Source organism: Nycticebus coucang, chromosome 13, assembly GCF_027406575.1.
Source record: "Nycticebus coucang isolate mNycCou1 chromosome 13, mNycCou1.pri, whole genome shotgun sequence".
In the NCBI taxonomy this organism is placed as follows: domain Eukaryota; kingdom Metazoa; phylum Chordata; class Mammalia; order Primates; family Lorisidae; genus Nycticebus; species Nycticebus coucang.
In genome coordinates, this window is record NC_069792.1 from 17,403,255 (window position 1) to 17,424,486 (window position 21,232).

General features: G+C 38.4%; 1 protein-coding gene and 1 pseudogene across 7 annotated transcripts in view; both read left to right on the forward strand.

Moving 5' to 3' along the window:
• SGK3 (serum/glucocorticoid regulated kinase family member 3) overlaps window positions 1–18,955 on the forward strand; it is a 159,129-nt gene extending 140,174 nt beyond the window's left edge. For all 7 annotated transcript variants that reach the window (XM_053559185.1, XM_053559189.1, XM_053559184.1 and 4 more), the window contains 4 exons: window positions 2,846–2,941; window positions 5,069–5,224; window positions 9,134–9,223; window positions 16,444–18,955. In XM_053559185.1, the coding sequence (XP_053415160.1) occupies window positions 2,846–2,941; window positions 5,069–5,224; window positions 9,134–9,223; window positions 16,444–16,614 (513 nt within the window). In that variant the 3' untranslated portion in view covers window positions 16,615–18,955. The remainder of the gene's footprint in view (window positions 1–2,845; window positions 2,942–5,068; window positions 5,225–9,133; window positions 9,224–16,443) is intronic.
• Window positions 18,956–20,047: 1,092 nt separating this feature from the next.
• Window positions 20,048–20,286, forward strand: LOC128563967 (60S ribosomal protein L37a-like; annotated as a pseudogene).
• The last annotated feature ends 946 nt before the right edge of the window (window positions 20,287–21,232 follow it).

A 21,232-nucleotide genomic window follows, 5' to 3' on the forward strand; every position in this document is an offset into this window, starting at 1 on the left:
ATCTCTCTTCAGCCCTCTGAAGAGGCACTTTAAACTTGTAAACTTGCTAAACAGAAGCTTTTCCAGGAAAGTGCTTGTCACTGGGATCACTGCTGAAGTGGCTATCCACTTACCAGTATGCCAAAACCAGTCTCATTCTGCCCCTGAGGGTTAAGGCTGTAAGGCGGCTTAGTCCCTGCTTTTAGGCTGCTCAGTCAATAGGTTACGAGCTCCCGCCCGATCCTTGCTCTGCGACCCTGAGGGCGGAGCTTGCCAGGGCAGTTCTCTCATAATACCTCCCTGCGGCCCACAGCCAAACACTATTAGCTCCGTCTGGCTCAGCCGCTCAGTCTGGGGCCATAGACAATTCCCAGAATTCTCTGCACTCCTGCTCAAGCTCTCGCCAAGGCAGTTCAACTGAGTGCCAAGTCCAAAAACACCAAAACAGTTCACAGGTACGGCCTTTCCAGTTTGCAGTCTCGCTGCTACTGTACTTAGAGCTGCCGGTGAGATTAGACCCATCAAACACACGTGACCACTTGCCAGTTTTCCACTGTTTTTGTCCTCCTCTTGGGGTCCAGAAGTCTCTTGCTGACTCCCTGTATCCTCAAAGGATTATATCTGATTATAGGCAGATCCCACCAGCCAGAGGTGCCTGGAGTCTTTATCTCCCCAGACTCGTGGTGCCCAGATGGTAGGGAAGCTGTTAGTTGGCTGCCATCTTGCTCTCTATCACCCCATAGGTAATTTTTTATCCCTCACCCCCTCCCACCTTTCTCCTTTTCTGAGTCTCCAGTGTTCATTATACTTGAGGTCCCCAACCTTTTTGCCACCAGGGACAAGTTTCATGGAAGACAGTGTTTCCACTTAAGAGGGGAGGGCATGGGGCAGGCAGAAGGTGGAGCTCAGGCACCAATGCTATACGGCCCAGTTCCTAACAGACCATAGACCAGCAAGTATTGGTGTGCAGCCCAGGGTCTGGGGACCATAGTATTATGCCACTCTATGTCCTTGTGAGCTACAGTTTATCTCCCACTTATAAGTGAGAACATGCAGCATTTATTTTTCTACTCCTCTGATACTTAGGATAATGGCCTCTATTTCCATCCAAGTTTCTGCAAAAGACATTATTTCATTCTTTCTTACCAGTCAGTTGTACTTCATGGTGTATGTATGTGTGTGTGTCACATGTATATCCCATTTTCTTTATCCACTCATCAATTCACGGGCATTTAAGTTGATTCTTACCCCCACCCCCAAGATAGGGGCTTGCTGTCTTCTCAGCTAGAGTGCAATGGTGGCATCATCATAGCTCATTGTAACCTTGAATTTCTGGGCTCAAGTGATCCTCCTGTCTCAGCCTCCTGAGTAGCTGGGACAATAGTTATGCACCACTACACGTAAAGGCAGGGTCTTGCCCTTGCTCAGGATGGTCTCAAACTCCTGACCTCAACCAGTCCTCCCATCTCAGCCTCCTAGAGTGGTAGGATCACAGGCACATAGGCCACCTCAGACACATAAGGCCCACCTGAGCCACTACACCTGGCCTCAAAACCTTAATTTCTGCAGGTTTTAGAAAGGAAACCATAAGTATTTTTGGTCATCTAAATATAAATGTGACCAGAAATTATTATATTCTTTTTATATATGTTCCTATTTCTTTGGATCACAAAAAAGGTTATGAGGAAACTATTTCCTTACATGTATTTCACATGGGAAGGGGTAATATATTTTCGAATTTAAAATTCAAGTTCAATATTTTGTTATATTTGTGAAATTGTGATTACATTTTTTACAAATTAAAATGTAAATAGCCATCTGGGTGGCGCCTGTGGCTCAATCAGTAAGGCGCCAGCCCCATATACCGAGGGGTGGCAGGTTCAAACCCAGCCCCAGCTGAACTGCAACCAAAAAATAGCTGGGTGTTGTGGTGGGTGCCTGTAGTCCCAGCTACTTTTGAGGCTGAGGCAAGAGAATCGCGTAAGCCCAGGAGTTGGAGGTTGCTGTGAGCTGTGTGATGCCATGGCACTCTACTGAGGGCCATAAAAGTGAGACTCTATCTCTACGAAAAAAAAAAAAAAACGTAAATAGCCATCTAACAATTCACACTTTTCTAAATAATACGTTAGAGAAGAATATAATTCATTCTCTTTTCTTTTCACTGAAAAGAAAAATCGTGTATTATAATTGCTACATGAATTTTTTTTCCAAGGGCAAACATTATGAATAATGAACTTCTAAAATAAATTAATCTTGGCTTCGCGTCCATAGCATAGTGGTTACAGCACCAGCCACAAGTACTGAGGCTGGAAGGTTTGAATCCGGCCCCGGGCCAGCTAAACAACAATGATAACTGCAACAACAGCAACAACAAAAATAGCCAGGTATTGTGGCAGGCACCTGTAGTCCCAACTACTTGGGAGGCTGAGGCAAGAGAATCGCTTAAGCCCAAGAGTTGGAGATAGCTGTGAGCTGGAATGCCACAGCACTCTATCTAGGGTGACAGCTTGAGACTCTGTCTCAAAAAAGAAAAAAAAAAAAAAAAATTTAATCTTACGAAAGACTTTCCCCCAGATACCTACTTTACCTATGCAGTATTATAGATTCTACATTTGCTGTCCTTTTAATATTTGTATTAATATTTGTCTTAACTGTTTCACAGTTTCTGAGAAGTGCACTAATCCATGTATTTTTGAAAAGTGTCCCAGTTGGTACTGCCTATGAACCACTGGAGAATATACAACATCCAAACCCTTTTCTAGATAATATGTTTTAAGTGTGATAATAACACCTACAATTTGCTAAATTTCTCAATTATTTTTTAATTTTATGTTGATTTCCTCTAATATTTCATTCTTTTCTACAGTACCTTGCCCCTGAAGTAATCAGAAAACAACCTTACGATAATACTGTAGATTGGTGGTGCCTTGGTGCTGTTCTGTATGAAATGCTGTATGGATTGGTATGTATTTCTATACTTTAATATTATTGATTATCATTGATTTGGTTCTCTCCTCTCTTCCTTAATAATATGATGGACACTTAGACAATACTAACTGAATAGTAATAGCCTGGTTAAATCAATCCAAAACCATATTAGGAATATGTAGAGAAAGAAAAACTTTTCATTCTGTTAGGAATTTTTTGAATTAATATGATTATTTCTCTGTCATGCTAATCATTCAAGTATTCACATCCCACTAGCATTTTTAGAACTAGACGCCTAGTTGCAATATTAAAATTACCTACGTTTATTCGGTTACCCTAACATTATTCTAATTTCAAAAAGATGGTAAGGAAAAGACTTTGGTTTTTATTAAGGTACAGGCCAGGCGTTGTGGCTCATGCCTAGCACTCTGGGTGGCTGAGGTGGAAGAATGGGTTGAAGTGAGGAGTTCCAGACCAGCCTGAGCCAGAGCAAGACCCCGTCTCTACAGGAAATAGAAAAATTATCCAGCTGTGGTGGCTGCCTGTAGTCCCAGATGAGGCAAGAACTTAAGAGTTTGAGGTTGCAGTGAGTTATGATGAGGCCACTGCACTCTAGCTGGGACAACAGAGCAAGACCCTCTTGTCTTAAAAAGAAAACAACAACACACATTATTTCAGAAGATAATGTCTTTTCATTTTTGTCTTTTACTTTATTTTTATAGGCTTTTTCTACTACTGGAGAGTACCTTGTATTTTCTTTCCTGAAAACACCATGTCCTAAAGATTTTATTCAAAAAAAGTGATGTTTAGTATGTTGTCAGTTTCCCCGGTTTTTATTAGTTCAAGACACATAAGGCCAGCCAGAGCTCAGATAAACATGAGTAAGGTTGCTTTATTACATTGAGTTAATATTGTTCCAACCCAGAGCCAACGATTTATGCATCTTTTCTTTTCTTTTTTTTTTTTGATTTATGCATCTTATACAGTTAGCTTACATAGCTTTATAGAGTAAATATATGGTTTTCTTTAGGCTTTTGGAAATATTTGGAGTAGTTTTCAGACTTCCACTGTGGTCCTGGAAGTGTTCAGCAGCCTCATGCTGGCAACTACGTGCTAATCCCTAAAGCTGCTACCACCACCTGAGACCTGAGTTAGAGTGTGTAGTTTGCTTTTTCCTGAAAATTGTGGAGATTTCAGTAAAATTCAGCACATGAAGAAAACAATTTTACATCTTGCTTTCTTCAAGCACAGTTATTTACCATCTTGATATTTCAGAATCCTTTGAATTTCTTTAGAGAAAATATGAAATATCATTGTATATAAAATGCACTTGATTCAAAAGGGAATATTTAAAACATCCTTAAAGCGGTGCATCTTACAAGGGTATATGTGAAACTTGGTAAACGGTCTATAAAGCTAGTGAATGACGCCCCATGATCATATCAATGTACACAGCTATGATTTAATAAAACAAAAATAATAAAATAAATAAAAAAAAATAATAAGACTTTTATTGATGCTTTAAAAATAGTTATATTTTAAAATACAAAAGTTTTTTCTTTCCTATAAAAAAAAGAAAGTTGATAAACCTATAAAACTCTCTTAACTTTAAAACTTATTTTTACTTTAAACTTTTTAATTCGATGGTTAACCGGCTAATGGTCATGTTGAAGGTATACCCCAGGTCTTTAGTCTCTGATACTACATTTTTATCCTGTGACATACATCTATAAAGCTGTCACTATCATAAATACTTAGGCAGAAGCATTCAGCTCTCTATCTCTACTGGAAATCTTTTTGTTTTAGTGAGTTTATTCCCAAGTCTCAGATTATTTAATCTATCTTGAATCTCTGTTTCCAGTGGTTCTATCATTTGCCTATAATGAGGTTGGTGGTTTTCTCTAAAACAGGTCTACAGGATGCTATTGAACAAATTAGCCCTAAGCTTGGTGATGTGCTGGGTTTTAGAATCTCCTCGCATTGGGAGATGCAGATCTGCACACTGCAGATCTCTACACAATTCTAAAGGCCCAGGCATTTCTGCAAATGTCCACCTCTGGACAGTCCTCCCTTCAGATCAAAGCCAAATCCAACTATTATAACCCCATTTTGGCATAATTCAATTACCTCTAAGTTTATTTTACTTTTTTTTTTTTTTCAGCCTCCTTTCTATTGCCGAGATGTTGCTGAAATGTATGACAACATCCTTCACAAACCCCTAAATTTGAGGCCAGGGGTGAGCCTCACAGCCTGGTCCATTCTGGAGGAACTCCTAGAAAAAGACAGGCAAAATCGACTCGGTGCCAAAGAAGATTTTGTATGTAACATGTTTCCCAGTTCCAGCTCTATTTAAGCTTATTTAAAATTTGGAGATACCTCTTTATTTTATGTAGTATTAATGGAATGAACATAACTATTGGAGAATAGCACCATGGGATAAAAGCATACTTATCCCCATAGTTTTTTACCTGTGTTTATATAAAACTATACAGTATTTAAAACACGCTTACTTGCATTCTTTCATTTGATCCTTACAATTTGATCCTCTCCTCATCCTCCACATCCAGCTGTCATACCCTATTATTTAATTTAATTTTTTATTTGAAGTTCTCCTCCTCCCTTCTTTCAAAAAAATGCTATGTGGTGTTACGTTTTTAACTACCTAAGTATGGGTTTTTTTTTTTTTTTTGGTGTCTTTATTGCTAAATAACATTAGCATTACCATAAAATAATAACAAAGTAAGCTTTTTGTTGGGGTTTGGGGGCTACCTAACCTTTGAAATCATTTTCTTTAACAAGAATTTAAGGCGCCTCCTATCTGCCTGAGGCAGGAGGTTCAATGGTTCAAAAGGTTCAATGCCTTTTGCCTTGAACTAACATCAAATGACCTTTTTTTTTAAATTGGTGGCACTACCCACTGCAGCTGGTATCTCTCTCAACAATTTTCTATCTATTGTTTCAGTCAGTCTTGCTAATATTTCACACTTCCTTGTCCCTTGGTCCTTTTATTGAAATCACTGGCAGAAATTGCAATCGTGGATGAATCCAGCTGTCATCTCCTGGGCTGCTGGACAGTGCTGAATGAAATAACATAGCTGGGCATTTTCAAAGCACTGTGGCATTATAGTCATGAACCTCCTCTGTGCTCTAGCACTGTCTGGTAATGCTCTTATGTTTCTGTAGTTAGCTTACTCCCCTACTCTCTCTACTATATCATGCCTTCTCTCCAGACTTCTAGATTCCTTTTATGCCTCTTCTACACGTTTAGCAGATTATCTTGCCTTCCATTTCACATGGAAAATAGAACCATCAGAACAGAACTAACCCAGCCACCTGCTAACAAATTTGACGTCCTATTTACACCTGCAGAAACCTGTCATTTTCTTCTTCCTACTATAGTCGAAAAGGTCTGTTTCTGCATGTACACTGAATCCTGTCCCCTTGCGAGGAACTCACATCATGCCATTTTTTGCTGCTCAGATAACTGCTCCCTTTTGTTCTGATTCTTTTCAATCAATAATTAAACTTTATCAAATCTATTGCTTCATAAAACACGAAAAAAATCTTCAACTCTACCATCCTGCAAGATACTGCTCTGCTTCCCCTCTTAGCCAAACTTACCGAAAATTTTCTGTATTCACTACTTCTTTACCATGCTCTCATTTTTCAGTCTATTACAGAGTAGCCAGTAGAGTTGCTAAATACATCTGTTCCTCTGCTCACACTCTCAGCAGCATTTAAATGCAAACCAGCATTTCCTGGTTTTCTACAAAAGCATACATCTCATCTCATGCTTTTCTGTATTTTGGGCCCACTTTCGCTATCTCTTGTATAAGCTCCTCTTCTTCAACCTATTAGTGTAGCAGTTCCTTGTTGTCCTAAACCCTCTTTTCTTCTAAGCTGTCTTCCTAGACAGTCTCATCTGGTCTCCTGATTGTGGTTCTCTATCTGTCTTTATCTCTCACAGTTATATCATGAGTCCAGAGCTCTCTTTTGCACTTACACAAAATTTGCCTGCCCAGCACCACCACTTGGATTTCTTGAGAGAACCTTAAACATGACATGTTCAAAATTGAGGCAGTGTCCTCCTGTGCTTCCTTGTAGTTTTGTTTTGTTTTGTTTGTTTGAGACAGAGTCTTACTTTGTTGCCCTTGGTAGAGTGCTGTGGCGTCACAGCTCACAGCAAACTCTAACTCTTGGGCTTAAGCAATTCTCTTGCCTCAGCCTCCCAAGTAGCTGGGACTGCAGGCACCCACCACAACACCCGGCTGTTTTTTTTTTTTTTTTGTTGTTGTTGTTGTTGTAGTTGCTGTTTAAGCAGGCCCCAACTGGGTTTGAACCTGCCAGCCCTGGTGTATGTGGCCAGTGCCCTAACCCACTGAGCTATGGGTGCTGAGCCTGCTTCCTTTCATGTTAAAGGACATCACTGTCCATATGGGAATTCAGATCAGAAATACGAGGGGCATCCTGGACTCCTCTCTTTGTCACACTTCCATGCTCAACAAATGGCTGGATCCTGCTGCATTTGCTTCCTAAATCTTTCCCATATCTCCACATTTCTTCCTAGCCGTGCTGCTACTATCTTTTCCTGCCATTTGTTGTCTTCAATTTGGCCACACAATAGCTATTTGTCCTTTCTTGATTCTCCAATCTATTTCCCCCTATAGCCAGAGTAGTCTTTAAAGAAAAACAGTTGTGACATAGAAGACTAAAACTTCTTAATGGCTTCCTATAACCTTAGAATAAAATCCAAAACTCTTAACATAGCCAGGTGTGGTGGCTCACACATGTAATCCTAGTACTTTGGGAGGCTGAAGCAGGTGTATTGCTTGAGCTCAGGAGTTTGAGACCAGCCTGAGCAAGAATAAGACCCCATCTCTACTAACAATAGAAAAACTAGCTGGGTATTGTGGTGGGCGCCTATAGTCCCAGCTACTTGGGAGGCTGAGACAAGAGGATCGCTTGAGTGCAAGAGTTTGAGGTTGCTGTGAGTAAGCTATGACGCCACAGCACTCTATCCAGGGTGACAGAGTGGGACCCCATCTCAAAAAAAATAAAAAGAAAAAAATTCTTTGTCTGGCACAGTGGCTCACACCTGTAATCCTAGCACTCTGGGAGGCTGAGGCAGGCGGATTGCTTGAGCTCACAAGTTCAAGACCAGCCTGAACAACAGTGAGCCCTCGTCTCTAAAAAATAGCCGGGCCTTTTGGTGGGCTACTTTAGTCCCAGCTACTCAGGAGGCTGAGGCAAAAGGATCCCTTGAGCCCAAGAGTTTGAGGTTACTGTGATTTGGGACACTATGGCACTCTACCAAGGGTGACAAAATTCTGTCTGAAAAAAAAAAAAAATTTCTTCATGTAGACCTGATATGATATTATCCAATTTAGCCTTTGAGCTTCAGAACTTATGTGACAGTCCTATTCTTCTGGGCTTCAGCCATATCAGACACTTAATTTTCTTGACCAAACCAACGTTTTTGCCACCTCAGGATCTTTCTATTCTGCCTGGAACATTTTTCCCTTATTCTTTTATCTGGCTTATTCTTACTCATCTTTCAGACTTGTGGTGAGATATCACTTAATCTAAGAAGTCTTTTTTAAGCCAACAAATAAGGTTGGATCCTACTTTCTACACTCCTGTGACCTCTTGCAGGAAAAAAAGCTAGAATCACTATTGCACCAATTTTCAATAGTACCAACCCAGACTGGAATGTTTTTTTTTGGTAGTGGAGCTCATGGTCCTAATTTTACCTCTGCCCCACTGTAGAAAATTTCTCTGCCCCACTTCTTTACCTCTCCTACTCCGGTAATAATAATTCTTTGTTAGTGCTTCATTCTATTCATCGCACTTTTCTTTTTGTATTTTGAGTTGGCTGTTTTATATAGCTGCTGTTATTTTCACACTTTACCCTGATCCTTAAAACAATCTGTGAAGTATTTAGGACAGATATGTTAACCCCATTTGAGCTCTGAGGAAACTGACTGTGAAGAGGCTATAACTTCAAGTAGGTCATTCTAAGTAACTTTCCTTCAGGTCTGTCTTGGTGGTCTTTCTACCACTTTGCCATACAAATTACATCGTTTTGCTGCATAAGTAACAAACATGTGCCTAAAAAGAATTATTAGGGGCCAATATGGAAAGAATTCATAAAATTCTTTACTGAATACTTAATATGTTCATCAGCATTAGTGAAAAAAAAAATGTATCTTTTTTTTTAATATTCTAGCTTGAAATTCAGAGTCATCCTTTTTTTGAATCACTCAGCTGGACTGACCTTGTACAAAAGAAGATTCCACCACCGTTTAATCCTAATGTGGTAAGTATCCAAATCTTTCTTTTACTAAAATAGTGAAACATAGAACTGTAGTTCACTCTAATTCTGGAAATAGATCTCAAAATCTAACCTCTATAAATGGAATCATTACCTAAGTATCTGTGAAATATGTCATTCAGGTTGTCAAGTATATCTGATAACTCAAAGATGACCAGTCAGATTATAATTAGATTAAGTTGATGAAAGTATCTTCCAGTATAATTGTCAAGTGGAGTGGTGCCTGTAGCTCAAGCGGCTAAGGTGCCAACCACATGCACCAGAGCTGGTGGGTTCGAATCCAGCCCAGGCCTGCCAAACAATGACAACTGCAACCAAAAAATAGCCGAGCGTTGTGTTGGGCACCTGTAGTCCCAGCTACTTGGGAGGCTAAGGCCAGAGAATCGCTTAAGCCCAGGAATTTGAGGTTGCTGTGAGCTGTGACACCATGGCACTCTACCCAGGGTGACAGCTTGAGGCTCTGTCTCAAAAAATAATAATAATAATAATTGTCAAGTGTTTTTCTGGAGCATATATAAGAAGGGGACGAATTCAGCAAGGAAAAGAAGATGCAAATTAAAGTAACTATTTACAGGGCGGCATCTGTGGCTCAGTTCGTAGGGCACCAGCCCCATATACCGAGGGTGGTGGGTTCGAACCTGGCCCTGGCCAAACTGCAACAAAAAATAGCCAGGCGTTGTGGTGAGCGCTTGTAGTCCCAGCTACTCTGGAGGCTGAAACGAGAGAATCGCCTAAGCCCACAATTTGGAGGTTGCTATGAGCTGTGATGCCATGGCACTCTACCAAGGGTGCTAAAGTGAGATGTTTCAAAAAAAAAAAAAAATAAAGTAACTATTTGGTATCACTTTTATCCGTACTAAATCAATAAACAACACTAATTCATGGTTTTCTACTAGAGTGATAAAAACCTGGTACAAACAAACCATAATGGTAATGTAAATTGTTACATCCTTTTTTGAAAACAATAAGAGAATATAATAAAAGTGTTCATTTTAGCTAGACTTTTTAAACCCAGTGATAGAAACATTTTACCTAAAGATAATTTTTTTAAAGCAAATAGCTGTATCAAAGACATGATTGCAGGAGTGTCCAACAATTTTTTTTCTCCACCCACACATTGGAAGAATAGGAGTTGTTTTGGGCCACACATTAAATACACAAACACCAACAAAAGCTGATTACAAAAAAAAAGTCTGTACATACTTTTCATGATGTCTGACACCACAAATAAGCAAAAGCAGTCCTCACAAAATCAGCATGCAGGCCACAAATCAGACATCCCTGGACAGAACAGTGTTAGGAAATTTTGGAAATATAGCTAGCAAATATATAATAATAGGAGAATTGGTTTTTATATTTTTATATACATATACATACAAATAAAAATATATAAATATGTGTCAGTAGGCCTATGATGACGTTACTAACTATTGATAGCTTCCCGTGTATACCATGTACACTCTGTATGTGTTAAAACATATAACTTATTCCAGCTCGGCACCCGTAGTAGAGTGGTTATAACTCCAACCACATACACTGAAGGTGGCGGGTTCAAACCTGGCCCGGGCCAGCTAAATAACTGTAACAACAACAAAAAAATAGCTGGGCATTGTGGCAGGCGCCTGTAGTCCCAGCTACTCGAGAGGCTGAGGCAAGAGAATCGCTTATGCCAAAGAGTTTGAAGTTGTTGTGAGATGTTATGCAATAGCACTCTACTGAGGGTGACATAGTGAAACACTGTCTCAAAAAAAAAAAAGCATATAACTTACTCCTCAAGCTATAAGCTTACTGCTATTACTATATTATTATACATATTTTATAAATGAGGAAATCGAAACTCAGAGATGTCTCATAGCTGAATGAAAAGTAGCAAAGCCATGATTTTAAATCTGTGCATGATTCCAAAGTTGTCATTCTTTCTGTGCTTTCTTATGTTCTGTTCCTTTTCTTATTGAGTAAATTATAATAAAAATGAGCAAACATTTAGAAAATCTTCTTGATGAACATGATAATTACAATTTTTGTGACTTCTGATTATAACGGTAAAATAAGACTGGAAGAGATATAAACTAAGGTTTTGTTTTTGTTTTTTTATTGTTCCAGTTTGGCCAGGGCTGGGTTGGAACCTACCACCCTTGGCATATGGGGCCGGCGCTCTACCCACTGAGCCACAGGCGCCACCCCTAAGGTTGGTTTTGTGAAAGAGTCTTACTCTGTCCCCCTGGGTAGAGTGCTATGACATCATAGCTCACAGCAACCTCAAACTCTTGGGCTTAAGAGATTCTCCTTCCTCAGCCTTCCCAGCAGCTGAAACTGTTGGTGCCTATCGCAACATCTGGCTAGTTTTTCAGTATTTTGTAGAGACAGGGTCATTCTTGCTCAGGCTGGTCTCTAACTCCTGAACTCAAGCAATCCACCTGCCTCAGCCTCCCAGAGTACTAGGATTACAGGCGTGAGTCACCACCGTGCCCCACTTTTTTTTTCTTTTATTTAACATTTTTTGGTGTTGGTGTAAAACTTAGGGAAATTTTTTTTACTGTATTAGAACAGAAAAGGGAATCTCTTTAGGAAAGTTTTATTTAGTCTACTCAGGCTTTGTTAAAGGTTAGTTTCTGTACATAGCTCATAGCTTGGCATTAATAGGTGTGACATTTTATAACTTTTCCATTATTGTGATACTTCACTAGAAAGAATGTGTTTCAACTCCATCCACAGGTTAATACAAAAGATGTAAAGTCACATCTTTTGTTATGGCTGAAGAGTATTCCATGGTATACATATACCACAGTTTGTTAATCTATTCCTGAGTTAATGGATGTTAAGGTTATTTTCACTTCTTGGTGATTGTAAATTCAGCTGCAATAAACAATCTAGTGCAAATGTCTTTATGATAAAATGATTTTTTTTTCCTCTGTGTAGGTGCCTAGAAATGGGATTGTGGGGTCAAATGGGAGGTCTAATTTGAGTTCTTTGAAGATTCTTCATATTTTGTTCCAAAGAGGCTTTATTAGTTCGCAGTCCCACCAGCAGTGAATAAGTGTTCCCTTTTCTCCACATCTGTGCCAATATCTGTAACTTTGGGACTTCGTGATGTGGGCTAATCCTACTGGGGTCAGGTGATATTCTCAAGGTGGTTTTGATTTGCATTTCTCTGATGATTAGGGATGGTGAACATTTTTTCGTGTGTTTGTTAGCCATTCCCCTGTCTTCCTCAGAGAAGGTTCTGTTCATGTTTCTGTGATAGATGGGATTGTTGCTCTTTTTTTGTGGAACCTAGGACTTTTAAGAATTGTTGTTTTTTTCTCTTCAGACTGACAGTCTTAGTTGAGTTTAGTTATCCTCAAGTACATCACCAAGCAGTAGAGAGCTAGGGGACTCCTCTTAAGCAACATTTCACTGGAACTGAAAACAGTGTTGACTTGAGAGTCCCATACCTCAAACTTTGGATCCTTGGTCATCTATGATTATTTAGACATTAAGCCACTCCAAGGTTTTGGGGTTTTTTTGTGGCGTTTTTTGTGGCTTTGTTGTTTTTTCTTTGAGCAGAGTCTCAAGCTGTGGCCCTGGGTAGAGTGCCATGGCATCACAGTTCACAGCAACCTCCAACTCTTGGGCTCAAGTGATTCTCTTGCCTCAGCCTCCCAAGTAGCTGGGACTACAGGTGCCCACCACAACGCCTGGCTATTTTTTTGTTGCGGTTGTCATTGTTATTTTAGCTGGCCCGGGCCGGGTTCAAACTCGCCAACCTCAGTGTATATGGCCAGTGCCTTACCTACTGAGCTACAGTCACTGCCCTTTTTGTGGCTTTTAAAAAAACACTGCCTTTGGGGTGGCACCTGTGGCTCAAAGGAGTAGAGTGCCAGCCCCATATACCAGAAGTGATAGGTTCAAAACCAGTCACGGCCAAAAACTGCAAAAAAAAAAAAAAACCCACTGGTTGTGAGGTTTAATTTAGGTAACATTCGTAAAGCACCTGTGAGTCCATTGCACATAGTAGGTATTCAATCAGTATTAGTTCTCTTCTCCTCTTCCCTCCATTTGGGAATGTGTCAGTTAAATATTTATTGGTAACTTAGTTAGAAAATACATATGCATAGGACATAGACTCTGTCTTCAGAGTTAAAAAGGTAAAACTAGGAAGAGATAAAGAGTTTAAAAACTCTATTGTGAGCATGTACTTGGCATTTAATATTTTGGTTGAACTGAAATATGTAAAGTAAGGCCAGAAACCAGATGCCTCATGATGACTTATGATTACATTTGTGCAGGAAAAGCAGCTGATAGAGATTGTCTTTGATGCTTACTCATCCTGTGACTAAAATGCATTCATTGAATTTTTAGTCAGGTTGGTGTTCTATATTTTATATAGAATTAGTTACTACGAAAGGGGAGAGTAGGCTTATTGACCATGCTAAGTTTCAACATTTTTACGAAGAGTGTTTCTAGCAGTTAAAAGTTCTTCCAAAATCCAATATATTGCATAAAGTATTTACTTCAATCATATATTCCTAAGCACTCTTATTATAAGAGGAGTATAATCAGTTTATTTCCCTGTTAACAGTAGGTAACATGCATTATGAATTCTTTTTGTTAATCCACAGAATTGAATTTATACTTCTAAATATTTAATTCATCCTAACTAGCAATGGTGGTTTAATTTTATTCTCCCAGCAGCTGATAGTAACTATAAAAGAGAGGGGCGAATAGCAGGGGTCTTAAAATTGCCTAACACAAACAATGTGGGTATAGTACTATATTGGGTATATGTGGGTATAGTACTATATTGCAAACTCTTTTTGCTATAAAGCTCATCAACAAGTTGTATGTATGTATGTATTCATTTAGTTTTGAGGCAGAGTCTCACTTTGTTGCCCAGGCTAGAGTACAGTGGTGTCATCACAGCTCACTGCAACCTCAAAACTCCTGGTCTATAGCACTGTTCTGTCTCAGCCTCCCAACTATCTGGGACTACAGGATGTACCACTCACTCCCAGTTAATTTTTTTTTTTTTTTTGAGACAGAGTCTTACTATGTCGGCCTCCATAGAGTGCTATGGCGTCACAGCTCACAGCAACCTCAAACTCTTAGGTTTAAATGATTCTCTTGCCTCAGCCTCCCAAGTAGCTGGGACTAGAGGCGCCCACCACAATGCTTGGCTATTTTTTTGTTGCAGTTGTCATTGTTGTTTAGCAGGCCTGGGCCAAGTTCAAACCCACCAGCCCTGGCACCCTAACCACTGAACTATGGGTGTTGAGCCAGTTAGTTTGTTTTTAATTTTTGTGGAGAAAAGAACTTCATATGTTACTCAGGCTTGTCTTTATCTCCTGGCCTCAAGTGATCTTCTGGCCTGGGCCTCTCAAGATGCTAAGATTATAGGTATGAGGCAAGCCTTTTTATTTTTATTAGAAGGAAGGTCTCCCTGTTGCCCTCATGCCAACCTTCTGCCTCAGGCTCCCAAAATGCTAGGATTATAGATGTGAGCCGTTGCACCTGGTCCCAACAAGCACTTTGTGATATCTTAAAAATTTTTTTCTCAATATACCTTTTGAGAACAACCAAAACAAAGTAAGTCCCTGTATAGTAACCCATGTTTGGACAGGACCTTATAAAGTGCCTTTAAAATCCTCTTTCTATGTACACTCATTCCAGTCCAAACTATAGAAATCTCCTATGGAAGCCGCCCCTAATATTCCACTGTGTCGGGCACATCTGGGTTGCGATCCTTGCCTCTACTGTAATCCTCAGAATAACTGACTTTATTACTGCTTTCATCTTGGCAGCCTCTGGAGTGCAGCTCCCTCAGGTTTTTGGCTTCCTTTTTGAAATATTGAGTCTTCTGCATAGCTAATAGTTTACAGATCCACGGCCTCAGTCCCTACTTTAGGAATTTCTGCTTTCTACATATAAAAGTCTACTATGAACTTAGATTTTAAAAATTATGAAAACAGAGTTGCTTATTTGGTAGGAGAGAGCTCACTAACATTTCAAATTAGTGGTTGCCAGAAAACAAACCTCGAATTAAAAGTGCCTTTATCAGTTTTTATAGTAATTATTTGATGTATTAAGCATTTTGTAATGGGGTCATGGCATTAGGAAGGTTGAGAACCACTGCGTTAAGAGGTAGATGATAGTGTTCTTACTACAGAAGAAGAAATAAGCTCATAGTGATAGGGTAGTTTAAATAAAGAATGATACAGCCACAAATCAAGAGCCTGTGATTTTTCTAGGATTATATGTAAGAATTTGAGGGAAAAAAATATACATACACACATATAATTTCTGGCATTCTTTGCCATGTGTGGATGTTTTCTCCTATGAAAGGATGTAGCATTCTGGCTTTTCCTGGTCTTGTCTCTGCTCAGTTTTAGGTGTACCAGGCTAGCTACTATCCTTAATTTACATCTGTTCTGAATACCTGCCTGTTCACCTCAGTTATACTTGATGAATTGCACATTTTAGGGATTCCCTTCCCTATAGAGCAGAAATAACCTAGAGCTTCAAGGATGGACTTGAAAAGTGAATCACCTGAATTTGTAGCCCAGTGTTAATCTATAAATACATTGGAAAGGGAGAATCTGTTAACTTGCATCAGATTGGTAAAGGAAGGTTAAGAACCACTGCCTTTGAGACACAGCCACTGTGCCTCATTTCCTGTGTACCTGGACCCCACAGCCGTCCAGAGCTGAGGATGCCCTATGAAATACTTCACGACCTTGTCTATAGCACACTGAGTCACATTTCACAGTTTTACTTATCACCTTCTTTATTTCTTCATCAGAAGGTTTCACCCATCAAGGATTGAGAAACTAGATGGGCAGGTATTTTGTGGAAGCTCAAATACAAAATCCCATCCTGAAAATGTACCTGAGCCCCTTTTCTGAGCTTTGGGGTGGTGATGGGTAGAGGAAAAAAAGAGAACCAGGGACAGGGCTTGAGATTCCAATTAGCATAGGCAAGCACTTTGCTAGCCTTCCTTACCCTTCTTCTCCTCCCTCCACCCAATAAAAACCTTAACTGTTAGGACAGATAACCTCACCTAAATAAAAGTCAGGAAAGGAAAAGCAGAGAAATGTTCCAAAGAAATGAATTAGGAAGACATCTAAACTTGCTACTAGTAAATACACAAATTCATAAAGGAGTTTTTAAAGGACTAAGTTAATGAAAAACAAGCTAGGTTGAATAATATTATGCTTTTGATGTTTTAGGCTGGACCAGATGATATCAGGAACTTTGACACAGCATTTACAGAAGAAACTGTTCCGTATTCTGTGTGTGTGTCTTCTGACTATTCTGTAGTGAATGCCAGTGTTTTGGAGGCTGATGACGCATTCCTTGGTTTCTCTTACGCACCTCCTTCAGAAGACTTATTTTTGTGAATGGTTTGCCATTCAGAAACTATAGAGCAAATACAAGCCACGGATGGGACTGAAACTCATTTCTGTGAATATATTCAAATATGTATAACTAGTGCCTCATTTTTACATGTAATATTGAAAATTATGGAAAATGTATTTTCTGCTATATGCAAGAAAATAGGGCATTTCAAAGAGCTATGTTTTGATTAAAATTTGTATTGTTTATTAAGCTTATTTTTGAACAAAAATTTTAAAAGCTATTATTCTTAACATTAACCTGTTTTTAAAGAAAACATTGTGCTATTGACTGTTTTTTTCCCTCTAAGTTTACACTAACATCTACCCGTGATAGACTGTTTCTTAACAGTCGATTTAAGTTAATATATACTAACACTTTTGAACTCTTTACTATGACTTTTGTTATCAAATCAGAACTATGCAATTAATACGTGGTTGTTTATCTCTTTCCATGATAAATCACTGAAACAATCCATTCTTGGTAGGATTAAAATGTAAAGGCATAATTAATGCATTGGCTGCTAGTTAACACTTTGAATAATTGTTCATTCAGATCATTTAAGAAGTAACAAAAGGAAATCATTGCGTTTGAAATACCAATTTAAACTTATGGATTGTTTTTCTTCTGGAGAAAAAGAAAAGACTTAAAGATTAGGAATTTTAAGTATTCCAAAGATGTGATGGTTAATAAAGTACTGCTGGCTTTTTTTAGGTGGTGCCACAAATGAATGTCTCTAAGTGATATATTTATATTATAGATAATGTTCTATTTATGTTCCTGTTGGTCTTTTGAATGTTTAATATACTATTAAGTAGTTCTGGATCTTTGTATTTGCTTTTGCAAATAGCCATTTAAAAACTCTCTTCCAAATTGGTTAAGAAAAAAAAATTGAGCTTTCTAAAGTATTTGCCTAATTGGAATTAAAAAGTAAAACAACAATTTCTGAGCCAATGTTAATGTATATAATGTGACACAAGTTAAAAATAGGCAGATGCACATTCAGTATTTTTTGTATCTTAGAAAAAGTACAGGAAACTGGCCATAAAATCATAACATACCCAACTAAGTTGTACACTTACAAGAAATAAAAGAGAGTAACTATAGAAAACTTTAAAAGAATGCTTAATGTGCAATTCTGATTCTTAGTTTAGAGGTTTTTGAAGCCATGTAGGAAATATTCTTGTGAAAGAGGTCAATGACCCAGTTTAGATACTCTAAGAACAAACATTTCTTCTATGTTTTCTTGAGAAGGAAATCACCAATACCCTTTGTCTTAAAAATGTTCGGCAGAATGTGGGTGGTATGCCTTTGTTAGGCTAATGATATTTACATTCAATACAAATACACTGAATCTTCCTTTAGAGGTGAAGACTTTAACATCTACACTGTAAATATTTGGTTTATTTGGCACTACTGTAAGTTTTGCTTTTACACAAAGCTCTTTGCTTCTTATAAAGCAAAATAAAAATTGTTGTTTCTTGTATGATTTTTTTCTGTGAAGTCATTCCTTAACTATACTGCCAAAAATTAAAGTGCAATATTGTATATTTTAAGAACAAATTTAAAATAGAATTTTACTGTTTCTCAGATCATAAATACAAATCTATATAGTATAATAAAATTAGCAAAAAAAATTAATGATCATCTAACATCTGTCAAAATTGTTGATGGCTACAGTGGCTTCCCAACCATTGTTACATCAGGATACACACAGAAAATCACAAAATTGGGTTGTCACGCCTGGAGAGTAGTTGCCAAATGATGTAGACATTGGTAGCATATGCTCTGCACAGTTTTAATATACCAAAATAATTTTTGAATTTAAGAAATTTATAAAGAGAGTAAACACTGTACAGGTATAATTTCAGCAATAGTAAATTTTTTTTTCTTTTTCTTTTTTCTTTTTTTGAGACAGTCTTACTATGTCACCCTCGGTAGAATGCTGTGGCATCACAACTCACAGCAACCTCCAACTCTTGGGCTTAAGCGATTCTCTTGCCTCGGCCTCCCAAGTAGCTGGGACTACAGGCACCTGCCACAATGCCTGACTGTTTTTTGTTGTAGTTGTTGTTGGCAGGCCCAGGATGGGTTCCAACCTGCCAGGCCCAGTGTATGAGCTACAGGAGCCAAGCCTTTAATGTAAATTCTTTTGCAGGAATCGGTCTCATATTTTTTCTAATATATTTTTCGTAATTTATTAGGGAGAAGAGATTTCCACTTTAATTTTAGTTAAATCTTTGAGAAAAAAGTCTACAATGAGTTGTCAATATTTAAATATTTGTGTTTTAATGATTGTATTATGGAATCCAGAAAGCTTATATACAGTAAAATCAACCCACTCAAATGGTCAAATCTGATCTCAGCATGTTGTATTTTCTTCGATTCTTTCCAGCCTTGCTGTATTGAATTTTTGTCTGATGCTGCCTCAATGACAGTAAATAATAATACAAAAATGACAGCTAGATTTATTGATATATTGATGGGGTCTGGGGAGGTGCTTTGTTTTGTTTTGTTTTTTTGAGATAGGATCTCACTATGTGGCCCAGATTGGTCTTGAACTCCCATCTTCAGTCTCCTAAGTAGCTGGGATCAGTAATACTTCCTTTGTATGATATCTCCTAGCAGTATGCATCTATTAGATATCAAAACCAAAGCTTTATATTAATATTTATCAAAACTTTAACACTTAACAGCTGTTCATCTTGCTGTATAAAAAGTATAACAATGAAAAATATTAAAAGGCAAAAAATATTAGCTATAAAAGGCAAAATAAAAACAATTCATAATTTCACCACTTTAAAAGAAGTAGTTGAACCATTTTGCCAGATCACATGTAAGACCAGGAATTTGGAGTAAAAGAAAAATTAAAGGGCTGGAGTAATGGGGGGGCTGTACAAAAGGGGAAAGGATTTGGGTTGCATAAAATCTTTCACATACACATGCCTGAGTTAAAAAACTAAGATGAATATACTGGATAATAAAAAATATTCATCTATTCATTTTTATGAACCTGCCTGACAGATGTTCTATGTGAATGTATCTAAAAGTAAATATTGCTTATTACAAAGACTTGTTTTACACATTGCATATAACTTAAAAGTTTCAACCAAATTGGGAAATTTCTAATTCAAGCTACCCGTGAAAATTTGTTTCTGATGCTCAGTGATACTCTGTAATAATAAAGTCCTATAAGTATTTACAGCAATGTAGCAGTAAGGAGCAATGAAATTTTGATTTTAGATATCAACCGTCATTTTCAAAGAGTTTGCAATGTGTGGTAATGTGCTGAATTCTTAAGGTATTAAATTCTATTCTTAGGTCTAACCTGTATTTCAGAGTTTAAGTATAGAAAAAGCTTTTAGACTATTTTGCTAGACTCGTTTGATATGAAACTATTACTTTGGCTCTCTGGGCTCAGGCCTGGTTCATGGCGACATGGCTAAATGCACCAGGAAGTTCGGGATCGTCCTTCCTGCTATGGTGCCTCCCTCCAGAAAATAGTGAAGATTGGAATCAGCCAGCACACCAAGTACACTTGCTCCTTCTGTGACAAAACCAAGATGAAGAGAGGAGCTGTGGGGATCTGGCAGTGTGGTTCCTGGACCTACAACACCACTTGTGCTGTTACAGTAAAGTCTGTGGTTAGAAGACTGAAGGAACTGAAAGACCAATAGAAGCTCTTCCTTTTCAGACAACACAAGCCACTAATAAATGGGTTAATTTATGTAAACAAAAAAAAAAACTTACTTTGGCACAGAAATGAACTGTTATGGCTATAACTGATTAATCAAACTTTTAAAGTATATTAATATCTTCTTGAAGAATTGATTCCTTTTTTTTTTTTTTGAGACAAGAGTCTTACTTTGTCACCCTCAGTAGAGTGCTGTAGTGTCATAGCTCACAGCAACCTCCAACTCCTGGGCTTAGGCAATTCTCTTGCTTCAGCCTCCCAAGTAGCTGGAACTATAGGTGCCTGCCACCCTCAGTATTTGGGGCCGGTGCCCTACCCACTAAGCCACAGGTGCTGCCCTGATTCTATTTTTAAATATAAGGCCTATTGTCAGACATAGCCTATGCCCATCTAAAATATTAAAAATAGTGGCTCATGCCTGTAATCCTAGCATTTGGGAGGCTGGGGCAAGAGGATTGCTTGTGACCCACGGGGGCAACATAATTGACCCTCTGTCTCTACAAAAAATAGAAAACTTAGCCAGGCTTGGATGGCTGGTGGTTCGTGCCTTATAGTCCCAACTACTCCAGAGCCCAAGGCAGGAGGATTACTTAAGCTCAGGAGTTCGAAGTTACAGTGAGCTATGATCATGACAGTACCGTTTTGCCCAGGCAACAAAGGAATCCTGTGTTTCTAAAAAAAAATAGTATTCAAGACCACAGAATTGTAGTACCAATCTAGACAGCCTTTTGCTGTTGTTAATTACTATTCCACAAAGATATTTTATTCATCTCACCAGTAAAATAGATTATATTCTCTCAAAGAAACAAACTGAGGTGTTTTGTGACCTCTATTATATGTGGAAAGGAATGGCCTCAATCTTCCATGGAAAGTGATCTAACCTTCTGAGTCCCCACTTCCCCAGTGCAATGGAGCAGAGTTGATAACTG